Source organism: Chironomus tepperi, unplaced genomic scaffold (genome assembly GCF_022539635.2).
Source record: "Chironomus tepperi strain 1889 unplaced genomic scaffold, CSIRO-AGI_Ctep_v1 contig_11, whole genome shotgun sequence".
Lineage (NCBI taxonomy): Eukaryota > Metazoa > Arthropoda > Insecta > Diptera > Chironomidae > Chironomus > Chironomus tepperi.
In genome coordinates, this window is record NW_027226133.1 from 1,027,680 (window position 1) to 1,041,785 (window position 14,106).

The 14,106-nt window shown below is 31.4% G+C and overlaps 6 protein-coding genes across 8 annotated transcripts; 3 read left to right on the forward strand and 3 right to left on the reverse strand.

Annotated features, from left to right (window-relative positions):
• The first annotated feature begins 1,122 nt into the window (after positions 1–1,122).
• LOC139087188 (THO complex subunit 5 homolog) lies at positions 1,123–12,393 on the forward strand. Of its 2 annotated transcripts, none has more exons than XM_070635941.1 (4): positions 1,123–1,202; positions 10,086–10,260; positions 10,321–10,446; positions 10,505–12,393. In XM_070635941.1, exons 2-4 carry the CDS (start codon positions 10,165–10,167, stop codon positions 12,305–12,307), a joined length of 2,025 nt encoding a protein of 674 aa, XP_070492042.1. In that variant the 5' UTR covers positions 1,123–1,202; positions 10,086–10,164; the 3' UTR covers positions 12,308–12,393. The 2 variants fall into 2 exon arrangements, with proteins under 2 accessions (XP_070492042.1, XP_070492034.1); XM_070635933.1 differs by lacking the exon at positions 1,123–1,202 and adding an exon at positions 9,658–9,782.
• Positions 1,611–3,070, reverse strand: LOC139087758 (uncharacterized). Its single transcript, XM_070636666.1, has 2 exons — positions 2,975–3,070; positions 1,611–2,915 (listed from the first exon to the last, which is right to left on the reverse strand). Exons 1-2 carry the CDS (start codon positions 2,980–2,982, stop codon positions 1,658–1,660), a joined length of 1,266 nt encoding a protein of 421 aa, XP_070492767.1. The 5' UTR covers positions 2,983–3,070; the 3' UTR covers positions 1,611–1,657.
• On the forward strand, positions 3,097–5,343 carry LOC139087769 (uncharacterized). 2 transcript variants are annotated; one of them, XM_070636681.1, is made up of 4 exons: positions 3,097–3,243; positions 3,311–3,434; positions 3,563–3,670; positions 3,925–5,343. In XM_070636681.1, the coding sequence occupies exons 2-4, from the start codon at positions 3,415–3,417 to the stop codon at positions 5,240–5,242; spliced, it is 1,446 nt and encodes a 481-aa protein (XP_070492782.1). In that variant the 5' UTR covers positions 3,097–3,243; positions 3,311–3,414; the 3' UTR covers positions 5,243–5,343. The 2 variants fall into 2 exon arrangements, with proteins under 2 accessions (XP_070492782.1, XP_070492778.1); XM_070636677.1 differs by having other exon boundaries at positions 3,311–3,670.
• IntS14 (integrator complex subunit 14) lies at positions 5,568–10,088 on the reverse strand. Its single transcript, XM_070635966.1, has 4 exons — positions 9,907–10,088; positions 9,705–9,842; positions 6,744–7,080; positions 5,568–6,680 (listed from the first exon to the last, which is right to left on the reverse strand). The coding sequence occupies exons 1-4, from the start codon at positions 9,928–9,930 to the stop codon at positions 5,647–5,649; spliced, it is 1,533 nt and encodes a 510-aa protein (XP_070492067.1). The 5' UTR covers positions 9,931–10,088; the 3' UTR covers positions 5,568–5,646.
• Positions 7,218–9,630, reverse strand: LOC139087203 (dnaJ homolog subfamily C member 2). Its single transcript, XM_070635955.1, has 2 exons — positions 9,050–9,630; positions 7,218–8,984 (listed from the first exon to the last, which is right to left on the reverse strand). The coding sequence occupies exons 1-2, from the start codon at positions 9,328–9,330 to the stop codon at positions 7,379–7,381; spliced, it is 1,887 nt and encodes a 628-aa protein (XP_070492056.1). The 5' UTR covers positions 9,331–9,630; the 3' UTR covers positions 7,218–7,378.
• Positions 12,394–12,437: 44 nt separating the features above from the next.
• Positions 12,438–14,103, forward strand: LOC139087012 (THO complex subunit 5 homolog B-like). The gene is made up of 4 exons (XM_070635704.1): positions 12,438–12,446; positions 12,628–12,654; positions 12,855–12,974; positions 13,036–14,103. The coding sequence occupies exons 1-4, from the start codon at positions 12,438–12,440 to the stop codon at positions 14,101–14,103; spliced, it is 1,224 nt and encodes a 407-aa protein (XP_070491805.1).
• The last annotated feature ends 3 nt before the right edge of the window (positions 14,104–14,106 follow it).

Sequence of the window (14,106 nt, forward strand, 5' to 3'; positions counted from 1 at the left end):
AAAATCATCAATAGACGGACAAAACTTAAAGATGACTCCTTCTATTTTCTTTTATTGTTATTTGTACAATTATTACATACCTGTTGTACACGTTTATGCCTCAACTAAATGAGCACACTAAAATTTTCATAATAATCAACCTTATTCACCCTTAATCTCCATAAACAAGTTCAATCGATAATAATTTGCTGTCATAAATGACTCATAATCTCATCATACCAGACATACATCACGTCTATTTTGTTATGTTATTAACACTAGATGATATCCCATATAAAGTATACATATAAATATTTTGATGATCATAGTTTCTCTCTTAAGTCCTCTTATTATTTATTGTGTGACCTTGTTTTTCTCTTCACGCACAAAGTTTTTCCTCTATTTAATTCTCGGAAATTAAAAAAGATTATAAATTGATCATCTTCGTGCAGTTCTTTTTTTCTTTCCTCTTTTTTTATTTCAAAGTTAACGTTTTTTTATTCATTTCGTTTATGTGAATTGATTCCGTTGAGTGATTGTGATCGAAGAGAATGACTTGCGTATACACAGATCTGGCATGCTGTGCAATCTAATTAATATTAAAGGGTTAGAAGATGAGTTGACGCGTCAATATCAGCTGATGAAAGAATCTGATTTATTTGTTGCAGCATGCTGTGATTGAATATTTGTGAACGGTCATTTTTAAACAATTCGAAAAATAACGACAGTTCAAAATTTGAATTTTAGAACCATACAAATGTTTCGATCTGATGTGTAAATTGTAAGGTTTTCATATGTAAAATCGTAAGGTCTTAGAAATTCAAATAAAAATTTAACGGGTAGTCAAAGCAACCTTAGGAAAATAATATTTTCAAACAAAGTTTCTATTCCTCAATTAATCAATCCATTGACTATGAAAATTTGTAGCACATAGATACTTATAATGAATATGGGGCTTCAAATATTAAAGTATCAATGAATAATATAATGAGATACATTTGTTTACATGAAGATACGTCCGATTTAAAAGCACTTTGTGTGGATTTTGTTTTCCTCTTAATAAAAGCACACAACAGAAGATGAATGTCAATTATATAAGATTAAATTAAACGAAGCATCTCTGATCATGCTTTCATCTCATTCAATGCAAGATTAATTAATTACACATCATCACACACGACGAAAACCTAAGGATGACAGAAGGAAAGAGACGAAAATTTATAGTAAGTAAAACTATATTGTATGTGGTCTCCACATAAGATTAACGTGACATAAACAAAAAACTGTGGCTTAATTATGTGTTTAAAGATAGATAGATACAATTGAGAATTAAAATAAAATAATTTGGCGCCACATGATGGAATTTGAAGAATGTTTTGCGAGACTCACATTTCTTTCTGCTTATCTCATTCATTAATTGCAAATAAATCTGTTTAAAATATCAAAATTCTGTACAAAAAAAGACTGTTGTTTACAAGATGCCATTAAATCTTAATATAGCTTCTTCACATCATATGTATGCAACACAATGATGTTTCATTTTAATTATATTCAGGCGTTATGTATACTTTAAGTCAATTAAATGAAAATAAACTATTATAACGGCATGGAATATGAACACACAACTGTCATCACTTTATACTTATTCAAAAAGCAATCATTGGCACTTTATTAATCTTTAAATTTCATCCAAATTTAGTGTATTATCTCGATATCTTATCCAATAATCTTGTAGACGATTAAGCCATAACTTCCAGTACTTTTTAAGCTCAGTATTTGATAAATGGAAAATATCAGCATCTATACCATCATTGTAAGCTACAACAATCACTCCATTTGTAATTGGATTGTCCTTAAATGTTGTTGCATTTAATGCTGCTAAATAGGCACAAAGTTGAAGGGGAGCATCGTATGTATTTGATAATGACTTCTTATATCTATCAGAATTTTTCCATTCTATGACTGACAATGTATTCGATTTTCTAGAGACAGCTACACAATCTACAATTCCTTTATAACACAAATAAGGATGTTCAAGATTACATTCAGCTAATTTAGCTGGAACTTCAAATTCCTTAATGACATGTGATATGCTCTTCCAAACTTCTATTATGTCCATTGATATGTCATCTTCAGTCATTTCTTCATTATTGAAATATTTTTGAAGGCATCCGTGAAACTTTTTTCCTCTGTTTAAGTACATTTTCTGTAGTTCCTCAAATCCATCTACTCCTAGTTCTGCAATTTTTAAATTCTTCCATTGAAGTAAGGCTTGTTTCTGACTTGCTGACATTGTCGCTTGTAGGATTCTACTTACACTTGGTATATACTTTAATCCACAATTAGCTATTATTGTCTCATCAAAAGAGCTTAACACTAGGTCATTTTTCTCAATTATTAAAGGAAAATTTATCATATTCCTAAGTTGATTCTGATCGAATGGAATTTCTTGTTGCTGAATTACTTTATCATCTGAACTACTAATTTGTGTATCTATATTGTTCAGTGCATCTTGAATTGTCACTTTTACAGGTTTTGGAAGATCCAGCTTGAATTTTGCAAATGTTTCTGTTGGTTTCTCTTCTTTATCGATTAAAGCTGCTTTTGTCTTTTTGACGGATGTGCTCTTTTTAATTCGTTTTGGTTTCTCTATCACATCAAGGTCTTTAGATTTAATCTTCTTGTCTTTAGTGCTTTCCACTGTCCAATAAATCTCAGAGTTAACTCCTTGTTCGTCACTTTGATTTTGTACTTTACTTTTTGCTTCCTTTCCATTTTTAAGCTTTGATCCGAAGAGATATGATGTCTCAAAGTTATTTTTCTTCATTCTTTGGGCTTTAGTTAGTTTAATTGTTTCAATTTGTCTGATTACAACAGACTTGTTCCTTACTATTAAATTATTAACATTTTGAACATAATTAAATAATATCCTTGACCTGGAAGAAATTTATCGGATTAATAGTTTGAGTAATATATGGATTAATTAATAAATTACCTTAACATTGTGCAGAACAGATTATTTTAGTGGATGTAAATATCAATGTTTACATTTGTTGATACCGTGCAACCTTACCATACACGTAACCTCTCTAACTTTTCTTACTTTTAAAGATTTAGTAAAACTCAAAAATGAAGTTTATTTAAGTAAATCATGACTTCTGACTCTTATTTAGACAATATATTATTAACTTTATTAGATAGTGATAAAATAAATTCAGGATTAAGTAAAAATGTTCTTTTAGACATCCAAAAACGATTAATAAGGTAAGGAAATCAAGTTTGTTGGAATTGATACAAAATGATGCACTTAATACATTTTTCTTATTTCCAGTTTCCTGAAGCTAAAGCCGGAACTAAAACTTATTCGTCGAAAATTGTACAATATACTTTTTAAACTCAAATGTTCAGCAAGAAGACTGAATATTATGGACGAACATGACAATTATTTTGAATCAGTGAGCATTGTATTGAGTCATTATATTGAACTTGAGATTTTAACATTGAATGATCCAGAAGAAGACGAAAAAAATATTGATGTATTTAGAAGGATATTAAGAATTGTAAGCTGTTCCTTTAATTATAGCGAATTGAACATAGTCCAGACGCTCGTCCACTACTTCCTCCGGGACAATAAAATTGTAGATTTAAAGAATGATCCAATTTTGAAGGACCTGTTCTGTCAACTGTTTCAGTAAGTATATAATCATTGGTATTTTGATATCCATAATTATGTCCATGATTATTAAGTAAAAGGTCTGATACATTTGTAGAGCCCATTCATTTGTATGCAGACACGTATGTCTTAGTTGTGAATGAATGAGAGTTCCAATACGTGGAATGATAACAAAGTGCATTATGAGACAATATTATTAACACAAATATTATGATTTGTATAGGTGATTTGTGCATACACTAATTCTTATCTCCTTTTTTTGTGATTGACAGGAAACTCTTTATTACGTCGTACGAGAAAAACAGACCAAAGGGAAGTGATTTGGACTTTTTCATGTATGTTTTTATTTTCAAAATCTGGCATTATGTGTGCAGTTCAACTGAAGAGAAACACAAAATAGAACGACTGATTCCTCTTTTATATAAGTTTGACACAACACTTTCATCATTTATTATATCAAAAAAGTATGTAACACATACTTATCATGACAATGGCTTACGTACTATTAACAATATTAAGGAAAGGATCTTAAAAATGCTCAAAACTGAAGAAAGTGTCTTTGAATCCTCAAATCAAATCGAAACAAAAAATCTTAGAAACACACCATATTTTCATATTTATAGTCCTTATAAAGTTAAAATCAATTGGCTAGAGAAACTAACGAACAGATCTGAAGATACTTTAGTTGAAAACAGCGATGGCACGGACTTTTTAATGCCAAAACATCAAACAATAGCCCCAAATATATCAAATGCAACGACTATTCGAGTCAGCACACCAGAAATTACTCAGAATAATTCAGACATGTTTATGTCATCAAATCAGCTAAGCTCGAACAATATTGGAGAAAATATATCAAGTGTCAGTACTGTGCAATTACATTATCCAGAAAATGCTGAAAATAGACAACATGAAGTTTCTGATGCTACAACATTATCCGTACTAGATTTAGGAAATTTAATAGAAGAATGTCCTTCGAGCTTAAGCTATCGTACAGCAATTAATACTAAACGTGTTCCATCAAATATCTCTCAAACAAGTACTGTTTATTTATCCTGTCCAGACTCACAAAATGAAACAATAAGTAAGACAATTAATCCAAATTCAGCCAATAGTTCATCAAGACTGAGCTTTTTTCCAAAAATTAGCAAGGGTATGCCAAACATTAGAATTATAGAAAGAAAAGATTATATCGAAAGAGGGAATAGCAGAAAAAGAACATTTTCAATGTATAGAGATGAATGCCTAGTCTCAAAACAAAAAAGGATCAGTAAGCCATTAGAAAATGGATGGGCCGAAGTCAAGCAATGCTCTGTTCAAGTCAAGAAACTAGACAGTTTTGAAATCGAGGCATTCAAGAACAAGAAATTACCACTAGAATATTTTACTAGGACATATAGCAATAAAAGTAGCAACGATGAACAAAGAATCGAATGTACAATTAATTTTAATGACTCAAATATAAGCACTGAGATTTTGGAAGAGACACTAGGATCTCGAGCGTACCTTTATTGCCGTGAAATACAAAAAACTCTCGAAAACGAGTTAAAAAATGGCCGAAAGAGAGCAAAAAGTTGTTTTAACTACTAGTCGAGTAATAGTAACAAAAAAAGATGTGATATACTCAAATATGTTTTTTATTTATTTTTTAAGAAAATAAAGTTTTATTAGACAAATTGATATTAAACCTACCTTTTAATTAAATTCCATATCATTGTGTAAACGTTTTACAACTTCAACTATAAAACCATACAAATGTTTTGCAAAATGTAATTTGTAGGGTTTTCAAATATGAAATTTAAAAAAACGTTAATTTCTTTTTCTCTTAAATAATAAGCTGCAATAACTTATTGATTGTATTATCTCATACCATCCTGAAACCTCTTTAAAAATTGAAACATCTTCTGTATATTTTTAAAAAATAATTCATTTATTTAAACCTCTTTAAATCTAAGAGAACTTTCACAGATTGCTGACATATCAAAAAGTAATGCTTACCCTTCAAACTTTTTGATAACTTCACGATCAGTTCTGCGTATTTCACTAGCTGCAAATCTCAATTGAATACAGCTTTCCTGATTTCCAACCATCATTTGAGCTTCTTTCTCGAAAAGGTCTGCTAATACATCAATAAGTTCATTAAATCCTAATGACTGAGCATTTCTCCTGATCCTATTCAGTTCCTTGTAGAAATGCGACGTTTTTTCAGGCATTTTTTTAGCATGACGAAGAAGTTTTTGGATGTCAGCTTGAAGTGCTGATTCGCGTATCCATGAAATTATATTCGATGATGATGAGTAGCTTTTCTTTTCAGTTTTAACCGGGAAACCATAAGTTTCGCCAGGTAAAGCATCCAATTGAAATCCAAGGAATCTAAAGTCACCAATCCATGGGATAGGATTATTACCAGGTTGTAAAATGGACAGCAATAAATTTGATTTCTTTTTGTCAGCATAGCTGTATAAGAATCCGTACCAATCATCGGCAAGTAAGACGAGTGCAGCCATATTTTCAACTTTTAATGCACCATGCAGCAGAACACAAGCTGATTCCTCAGATACCGAAGAACTTGAGCTCTCGTCATCATCATTTTTGCCAAAGAAATGCTTTATCTCAGTATCTAATTTTTGTAGTTCCGATGAAGTTTTCTTTTGTGAGGAATCAATCCTGGGAAAGACTAAATGTCGACTAACACATGCTGGAGATCCACCAGATCCAACAATGTCAGCGATTTTTATATATCCACATACTTCTAGCCTTTTTGAAATCATTCTTGTTGTCTCACTTCCAAAAATGTCTTTTATAACGTATGGGAAAGGTTCAGGAAATAAGGAGATTTGGGATTCCAGTTTGTAATATGATCCCATGCTCAGGCTTGCTTCAAATGGTTTATAATTAACCTCCCACATTTGTTTGAACATTTTGTTGACAGCTCTTTCATTCAATGTCTTACTTTCTGAGAATTTAGGCACAAATAATTGGCCCTTTTGTTTTGAAGTGTCAAGCAGTTGCTGATATAAATTCATCCCTATTGAAAAAAAAATCCTGCAATTAAAATTTTTAATCCCTAATATATTAACAAGTAAATTACCATATTTGAATCCGGGATCATCTTCATTTCCAATACACAGTATTGATACTTTGCTTGGCATTGGTAAAGGCAACGGTGGCGGTTCATTTGGTGTTCCATTTGTATTAATTAAAGTTTTTATGGAATTTTTGCCTAATCCAACTCCAAGATCAGTCACGAAGAGAATTTGTGAATAGCTTTGAGTTCCCCAATTGCTACTAAGTTGTTTATTGCAGGCAGCTAGGACATTCAACAAGCAGGTCTTATCATAATGCTCAATTTTTGTTAAAACTTGTCGAATTTGAGAATAATCTTTTGTGAAGTCCACGAGTACATCATATAATGTGCTGTATACTATCTGAAAATACATGGTTAAATTTATTGATTTAATTATTTTATGAATTATAAGCATTTTAAAGATATAACGGCTTTTAAAAATTTGAATTGTTCAGAAAAAAGAGGAAATAAAATTTGAATATTAAAATGTCGTTATGTTTGGGTCACTTTGTATCATAACTTTTATTTTAAATTAATTAATTGTGAAAGTATTTCATTAGTTTTAGCAATTACAGAGAATAATGTTTAGTACTGATCACACACAAGTTTATGCCAAAGAAGCTTTTTTGTATGGAAAATAAGAAAAAAAAGAAGTAATTTTATTTCAAATTTTGAGCTTTGTTTTTAGCGTTCACAAGATCTACAAGTTCCTTGACTCGTTTTAAGCATTCTTTCTTGTTTCTATTTGGAATACATTCAGCAATTCTGTCCCATCGATCGGGCGTTGAAACTGGATACGTCTTTATGGCCTGTTCAAGTAACGATTGCTCTTCTTTTGTCCAAGGTTTTGCTTCTTTGGTTTCCTTGACTTCCTTAACTTCCTTGACTTCTGTCTTTGCAGCGGCCGTTCCGTTAACAGCTGGTGTACCTGGATCTTTTTGACTGATATCCGATCTATCAATAACTTTTAATTCCTTCTTGCCTTTTTCAAATGATTCAAAAGCTTTTTGATTAACTTGAGCTTTTAAGTCATTCTTAGAGAAATCGCTTGACTGGATATCCTTTGCCTTATTGAGAACTTCTTTTGCATTAAATGATACATTTTCAGGTAGATTTTTTGCATGTAAATTGATGAAATTAGCAACAACTTCCCAACGTTGATTAGTTCCAGCCGGAAATAGATTTACAGCTTTAATTAATAACTGAATGTTATCGTTATTCCATAAAGCTTTCTTATTCGTGAGTGGATTATTTGTGTTCTTGCCAAGTGAATTGATATAACTTCCTTGTAAACTTCTCGTTCGTTCCTCTTCCAATTGCTTCTCTAAAACATCAACTGCATCATTAAAGACATCGACGGTTTTTTTAGGATCTGCATTTAATTTTTTATTGAGATCTTGCAATTCTAAGAGCTTTAAAGCTTCACAAAGCTTTTCCACATTCTCAATGTTTTTGATCAGGTCATTTTCTTCCTTTGTGAAATAATTTTGAGACTTTGCAAGATCTCTTAAGAGTTTACGTTCTTTCTTTAAGGCACGTTTCTGTAATTCTCTTTCTTTTTGTATCTCAACAATACGCTTTTGTTCTTCCTGTTCAGCCTTAAGTTTAGCTGCTTCTTGTTCACGTTTTTGTTGATCTTCTTGATGCTTTAATGCCTGTGCTGCTGTCTGTTTTGCTTTCTTTGCTGCTAATTTCTTATCGCGTTCCTCCTTTTTAAACTTTGCAATACGAGGATCATTGTTGTAAGCCAAATCAACAAGCTGTCTGATTCTTGCCATTTCTTCCTTCTTCCGCTTTGCTCTCATTACCTTATTTTGCTTGTCTATCCAACGTCGTTCGTCACGATCCTGACCTTTTTCTTTATCCTCTTCATCCAAATAACTATATTCACGCCATGATTGGAAGTCATACCAAAAGTCATAGAATTTTTCGACATGTTTCCGACTGCTGTCCATTGTACCTAATAATGGGACTCTTTTCTTTTCACTCCATCGTGCATTTAGCTTAAAAACTGGTGCTAATGCTTGAAAATAGTCCTTATCAATCTCATTTTGTGTCGGTAAATCATCATTAAAATAAGGATCAACGGAATCGTAACTTCTTCGTTTCGGCTGAACTCCTAAAAATTCATAGGCTCGAGTTATGCATGTAAAGTAGTCATTATCCGGATCGACATTTTCTCCTTGGCCTTTTCTCTTGTCTGGATGATGTCGCAGTACAATTGCTCGGTATGCTCTTCGTACATCATCGTCACTTGCATTATATCTAAAATTAACAAAACGTTTATTAGATAATCAGTTATATTAATTATAGTTTAAATTTTATATTACCTGGCATCTTTCAATCCTAATACAGCATAATGATCTTGATCTTTCCAATTCTTTGGATCGAGACTTTTTAGGTATTCTACATCAAATTCAAATTTTACAGGCAATGAATTTTCCTCATTATATTCTTCTTCTTCTTTGGACGTTTCGTCTGTTTCAATTGGTATTACTCTTGGATAATTCTCTTCATTGATTTCACCAGTATAAGTTAAGAATGATAGATCAAAGCAATTTATTCTCCTGTATTTTAATTCAGTATACAGCACAAGGTCTTTAGTAGTCATTTCCAGTCAATTTTTCGCAAAAAAACGTGTGCTCCTAATTTTGATAATTTTTTGTCTATTTTCTTCCTATTTTGACTTGGTTTTTACAATAATACACTGTTATACAATCACTCACTTCGCGTTTACACAATACTTTGTTAATTAAAGCATTAATTCTTGATTTTTGTAATCTTATTAAATTTTCTTTTAACAAAAGAGCGCGCGTAGTTTTTTGCCCTTAACGCAATCTGTTACGCAAAAAACCTCTTTTATAAAATAAACAATTTTATATCCGAAAATTTTTTACAGAACTAAAATCTACCTGTAGTAATCTTTGCCAAAACTAAGATTTAATTTACCTGACTTATAATTAAAGTTTATATATAAGGACTCACCAGTGATACAAATTCCATAGACTTCTGTTTAGTAAGATAATCGAGATATTCATTAATTCCTGTAACTGCTAGTTGACTGTAAGTTATTTCCTGATTTTCTCTATTTACATAAGCTATTCTTGTCATGGATAATGACACCTAGTTTGGAAGGACATATTTTGTTAATTAAAGTAGATTGAGGATATTGAAGTTATGAACTTACATCTAAACAAATAATTGTCGGCATTTCTGATGGTTCAAAAGTTTTTCTGATGTTTATTTCAACTTTATAATATTATTCACTCTCTTAACTTTATCATATGTGTGTTATTCTGTGTTTAGCTATGTATTAACTGTATTTTTTAATTATTTTAATTTTTATTTATATCTTTTCACTTTCAGCAAAACGACAACCTCTATAATTTCAAAAACAAAACAGAAAGAGCTTTAGATCGCAAAAAAATAAAATTAATTGATAATTATGGTAAATGAAGTGAAAAAGAGAACAAAAACAGCATCAACATCTTCGCCAACTAAACCTCCAGTTGTTCCACTATCAAAAGAGGAGATATACAATGTAATTTTAGTAATTAACGCAATTTTTCAAAATTTTAACTAAAGTTCATTTGTTTTTCAGAATGTAATTTCCTTTGAGGAAAGTGAAGAAAGCCGGTTTAAGCGGGAGCATTTTAAGGAATGCTTTGATGAGCTAAATAAAATAATTAATGATGTTAAAGCATTAAAAGCACTCAAAACTGATGAGGTAAATTAATTTAATTTAAGAGGTTAACAAATTCTTTAATTAAATAATATTGTCACAGGCAAAGAAAAAGATAGCTGAAAAGAGGATTCAAGGATCTATGGTAATTGTTAAGTTAAAGAAATTGAACAGACTGGATAAGCTCCGATTACATGGACATCGAGAAACACTGCAAAAGGAAAAACTTCAAGCAGACAGTAACCGTCTCAAGTTACAGAATCTAATTTACGAAGCAAATCATCTGAAAAAAGAAATCAACAAGTGCTTTTCGTTCAAAAGTGAGGACGAAGACATTGAGTTAGTTCCAGTTGAAGAGTTTTTGAAAAATGCTCCAGAAATATTGAAAGGAACTGAAACAATTGAAGATGAGCATATGATGAGAAAGGCACAATTGCAATTTGAGTTGCAACAACGTAAGGAATACTCGAAACAATGCAAGGATCTTGAAAAAGAAAAGGAAGATGTTGCTGAAAAGACCATTGAAGTAAAAAAGAATTTAAATTCAATTTATCCATGCTTACAAGAAGTTTTAAAAGCAACAAGACCAATCCAGCAGATCCTCAATATGCCATTTGAAAAAGAATGGGAAATTCAAAAATTAATAAGACTCTTACCTCAACCATTATACTTGGCATATACAAAACTTTGTGCTTACTCTGAAGTTATTGATAAAAGGCTTTCAGTCTCAATTGAAGGCGACGAGGAGGAAGCAAAGATTATTGAAATGGAAAGAAAACAAATGAAGGAACGTGCTGCATCTGATGTAGAAGATTCAGACAATGAAATTGATGAAAATGACTTCGATGAAGGCATGAATCATCGAAAAATTAAACGCCGTCAGTCACAAATTGAAAGTTTAAATCAAAAGCGTCTGGATTTGTTTAAGCATCATCCATTAAGTGTCAAATTCAATATAAGCATGAAGGATATTGAAGAAACTTTTTCAGTGATTTTGAACTATCTTCCAGCACTTGGATTTATAACAGTTCAAGGAAAGTTCAACATTGATTCTAACGGCTCTGTTGCAGCAGCTGATATTATAACACAGGAACGTATTTTAAGCAGCTTATATGCTGATGATTTTGGCGAAGGAAGTCCAAATCCAAAGACAATATTCCAGCTTCAAAATGTTCAATTAAATGCAAATGATTTAGACAAGGCTTTAAATGAGAAGAAATTAGGAAAGCCATTTAAATGGGCACAAAATCTATGTGGAATCAGCTTTACAGAGCATTTAAATATCGATCAGTCACAAAAATTGTGTGAAGAGACTGTACCCGATCTTATCCGACAAATAAGACGTAAATTGAGAGCCAGAATCAGTCTTTATAATCAAATCAAGCTTCTTGAAAGCGGGAAAGTTAAGGATAAGATTTCTGTTCGAGTCTCGTGTATTCTTCAACTTTTTGTCTCAATATCATATCCAGAATATTGTGCAGAGATATGCACAAAGAGATTCGTCCAAGAAGGGATTGTTAATGCCAACGATATGTTTTATCGTGCTGTAATCACTCGTGGTTCTGCAAAACTTGAATGCTATATTTGTATTCCATCCAACTTTCCATCAGAATATCCAATATTTGCTGTTGACTTGAGCTGGAATGATTTTAAATATAATGCAGAAACTTCAGCACATACACGAGAAATTGAGAATTTAATTAATAATTTTGAGGTAAAAAGTCACGAGGAGCTTCTTACGGAACAACTACACCGAACAATGACATCATTTGACATATTTTTGGAAACTGAATCGAGTCAACATGAAAATCCTGAGTTCCAACAAGAAAAGCGTCTTTCTTACGGTTTTCAAGGAAAGGAACGTTTCCGACCATATAATCCAAAACGAAGCTTGAATTTACTCTAATCATCCTCTTACAATTAAATCATTTTTGTATCAGAAAATTGTCGAATTAAGAAGTAAAAATAAAAATAATAAAGTCTTGAAAGTTTAATTAACATGATATAAATTAAGATGTATTCTAATTAGTCGTCAGATGCGTACGGTTATTAACAAAAATTTCAGTTGAAAAGTCTTTCGTGGGTTCCTTCGTTAAATATTCGTTAAGTTCCATTCAAATTTTGAAAAAACGTTGTAACTTTAAATTTCAAAAGATAGATAAAACAAGTCAATACAGATACAAGGTTCAGCAAATTTAACTTAACCTAAACGTTTGCAATCTTTAGAAAGTGACATTTGACAAAAAAGGATCTGTGAGTACATGCTTTTTTTTCTTTTTGATATTGTTTCTTCCTTAAAAATTTGTAGATTCGATATCGTATAGGCGACATCACTCAGAATCACTACGTTCTGCGATCTTGTTCCTTATCTTTACTAGCTGTGCTTTTTGAGATTTACTTTCAATAAATTGAGCATTTTTTCAGAATTTTAACTTAATTTCTATTGCTTTCAGAATGAAATTTCCATTGAGGAAAGTTGTCAAAGTCCGATTAAGCAATTTAAGGAATGCTTTGATAAGCTAAATAAAATAATTAGAGATGTTAAAGCATTAAAAGTACTCAAAACTGATGAGGTAAAATAATTTAATTTGAGAGGTTAACAAATTTTATTTTAATTAAACCAAATTATCACAGGCAAAGATGAAGATCACTGAAAAGAAGATCCAAGGATCTATGTTAATTGTTAAATTAAAGAAATTGAACAGACTGGATAGACAGCGATTACTCGAATTACGAGAAATACTTCAAGGAGACAGTAATCTGCTCAAGTTAGAGAATCTACTTTACGAGGCAAATCAGCTCAAAAAGGAAATCAACAAGTGCTTTTCGTTCAAAAGTGAGGACGAAGACATTGAGTTAGTTTTAGTTGAAGAGTTTTTGAAAAGTGCACAACTTCAATTTGAATTGCAACAACGTAAGGAATACTCGAAACAATGCAAGGATCTTGAAAAAGAAAAGGAAGATGTTGCTGAAAAGACCATTGAATATAGAAACGAATGGGAAATTCATAAATTAATAAGACTCTTACCTCAACCATTATACTTGGCATATACGAAACTTTGTGCTTACTCTGAAATTATTGATAAAAGGCTTTCAGTCTCAATTGAAGGCGATCAGGAGGAAGCAAAGATTATTGAAATGGAAAGGAAACAAATGAATGAACGTGAAGATTCAGACAATGAAAATGGATTTGGTGAAAGCATGAATCATCGAAAAAGTTTGAATCAGAAGCGTCTGGACTTGTTTAAGCACCATCCATTAAGTGTCAAATTCAATATAAGCATGAAGGATTTAGAAGAAACTTATACAGTGATTTTGAATTATCTACCAGCACTTGGATTTATAACAGTTCAAGGAAAGCTCAATATCGATTCCAAATGCTCTGTTGCGACAGCGCGTATCATCACACAGGAACGTATTTTAAGCAGCTTATATGCTGATGATTTTGGAGAAGGAAGTCCAAATCCGAAAACAATTTTCCAACTTCAAAATGTTCAATTACATGCTTATGATTTGAACAAGTCTTTAAATGAAATGAAATTAGGAAAGCCATTTAAATGGGCACAAAATCTATGTGGAATTAATTTTACAGAGCACTTAAATATCAATCAGCCACAGAAATTGTGTGACGAAACTGTTCCCGATCTTATTCAACAAATAAGACGTAAATTGAGAGCTAGAATCAGTCACTTCAATCATTAAAAA

Bases quoted from the DNA above. Each gene is read 5' to 3' on its own strand.
- IntS14 (XM_070635966.1), bottom strand. From the start codon at position 9,930: ATGCCGACAATTATTTGTTTAGAT. The intron at 7,081-9,704 runs GTGAGTCCTTAT...ATGTATTTTCAG, and splicing joins CTATGGAATTTGTATCACTG to ATAGTATACAGCACATTATA. The intron at 6,681-6,743 runs GTAATTTACTTG...TTTTTTCAATAG, and splicing joins TGATCCCGGATTCAAATATG to GGATGAATTTATATCAGCAA.
- LOC139087188 (XM_070635941.1), top strand. From the start codon at position 10,165: ATGGTAAATGAAGTGAAAAAGAGAACAAAAACAGCATCAACATCTTCG. The intron at 10,261-10,320 runs GTAATTTTAGTA...TTTGTTTTTCAG, and splicing joins CAAAAGAGGAGATATACAAT to AATGTAATTTCCTTTGAGGA. The intron at 10,447-10,504 runs GTAAATTAATTT...ATATTGTCACAG, and splicing joins AAGCACTCAAAACTGATGAG to GCAAAGAAAAAGATAGCTGA.
- LOC139087769 (XM_070636677.1), top strand. From the start codon at position 3,131: ATGACTTCTGACTCTTATTTAGACAATATATTATTAACTTTATTAGAT. The intron at 3,244-3,310 runs GTAAGGAAATCA...TCTTATTTCCAG, and splicing joins ATCCAAAAACGATTAATAAG to TTTCCTGAAGCTAAAGCCGG. The intron at 3,671-3,924 runs GTAAGTATATAA...TGTGATTGACAG, and splicing joins CTGTTCTGTCAACTGTTTCA to GAAACTCTTTATTACGTCGT.
- LOC139087203 (XM_070635955.1), bottom strand. From the start codon at position 9,330: ATGACTACTAAAGACCTTGTGCTGTATACTGAATTAAAATACAGGAGA. The intron at 8,985-9,049 runs GTAATATAAAAT...TGTTAATTTTAG, and splicing joins TTAGGATTGAAAGATGCCAG to ATATAATGCAAGTGACGATG.
- LOC139087012 (XM_070635704.1), top strand. The intron at 12,655-12,854 runs GTGAGTACATGC...TATTGCTTTCAG, and splicing joins CATTTGACAAAAAAGGATCT to AATGAAATTTCCATTGAGGA. The intron at 12,975-13,035 runs GTAAAATAATTT...AAATTATCACAG, and splicing joins AAGTACTCAAAACTGATGAG to GCAAAGATGAAGATCACTGA.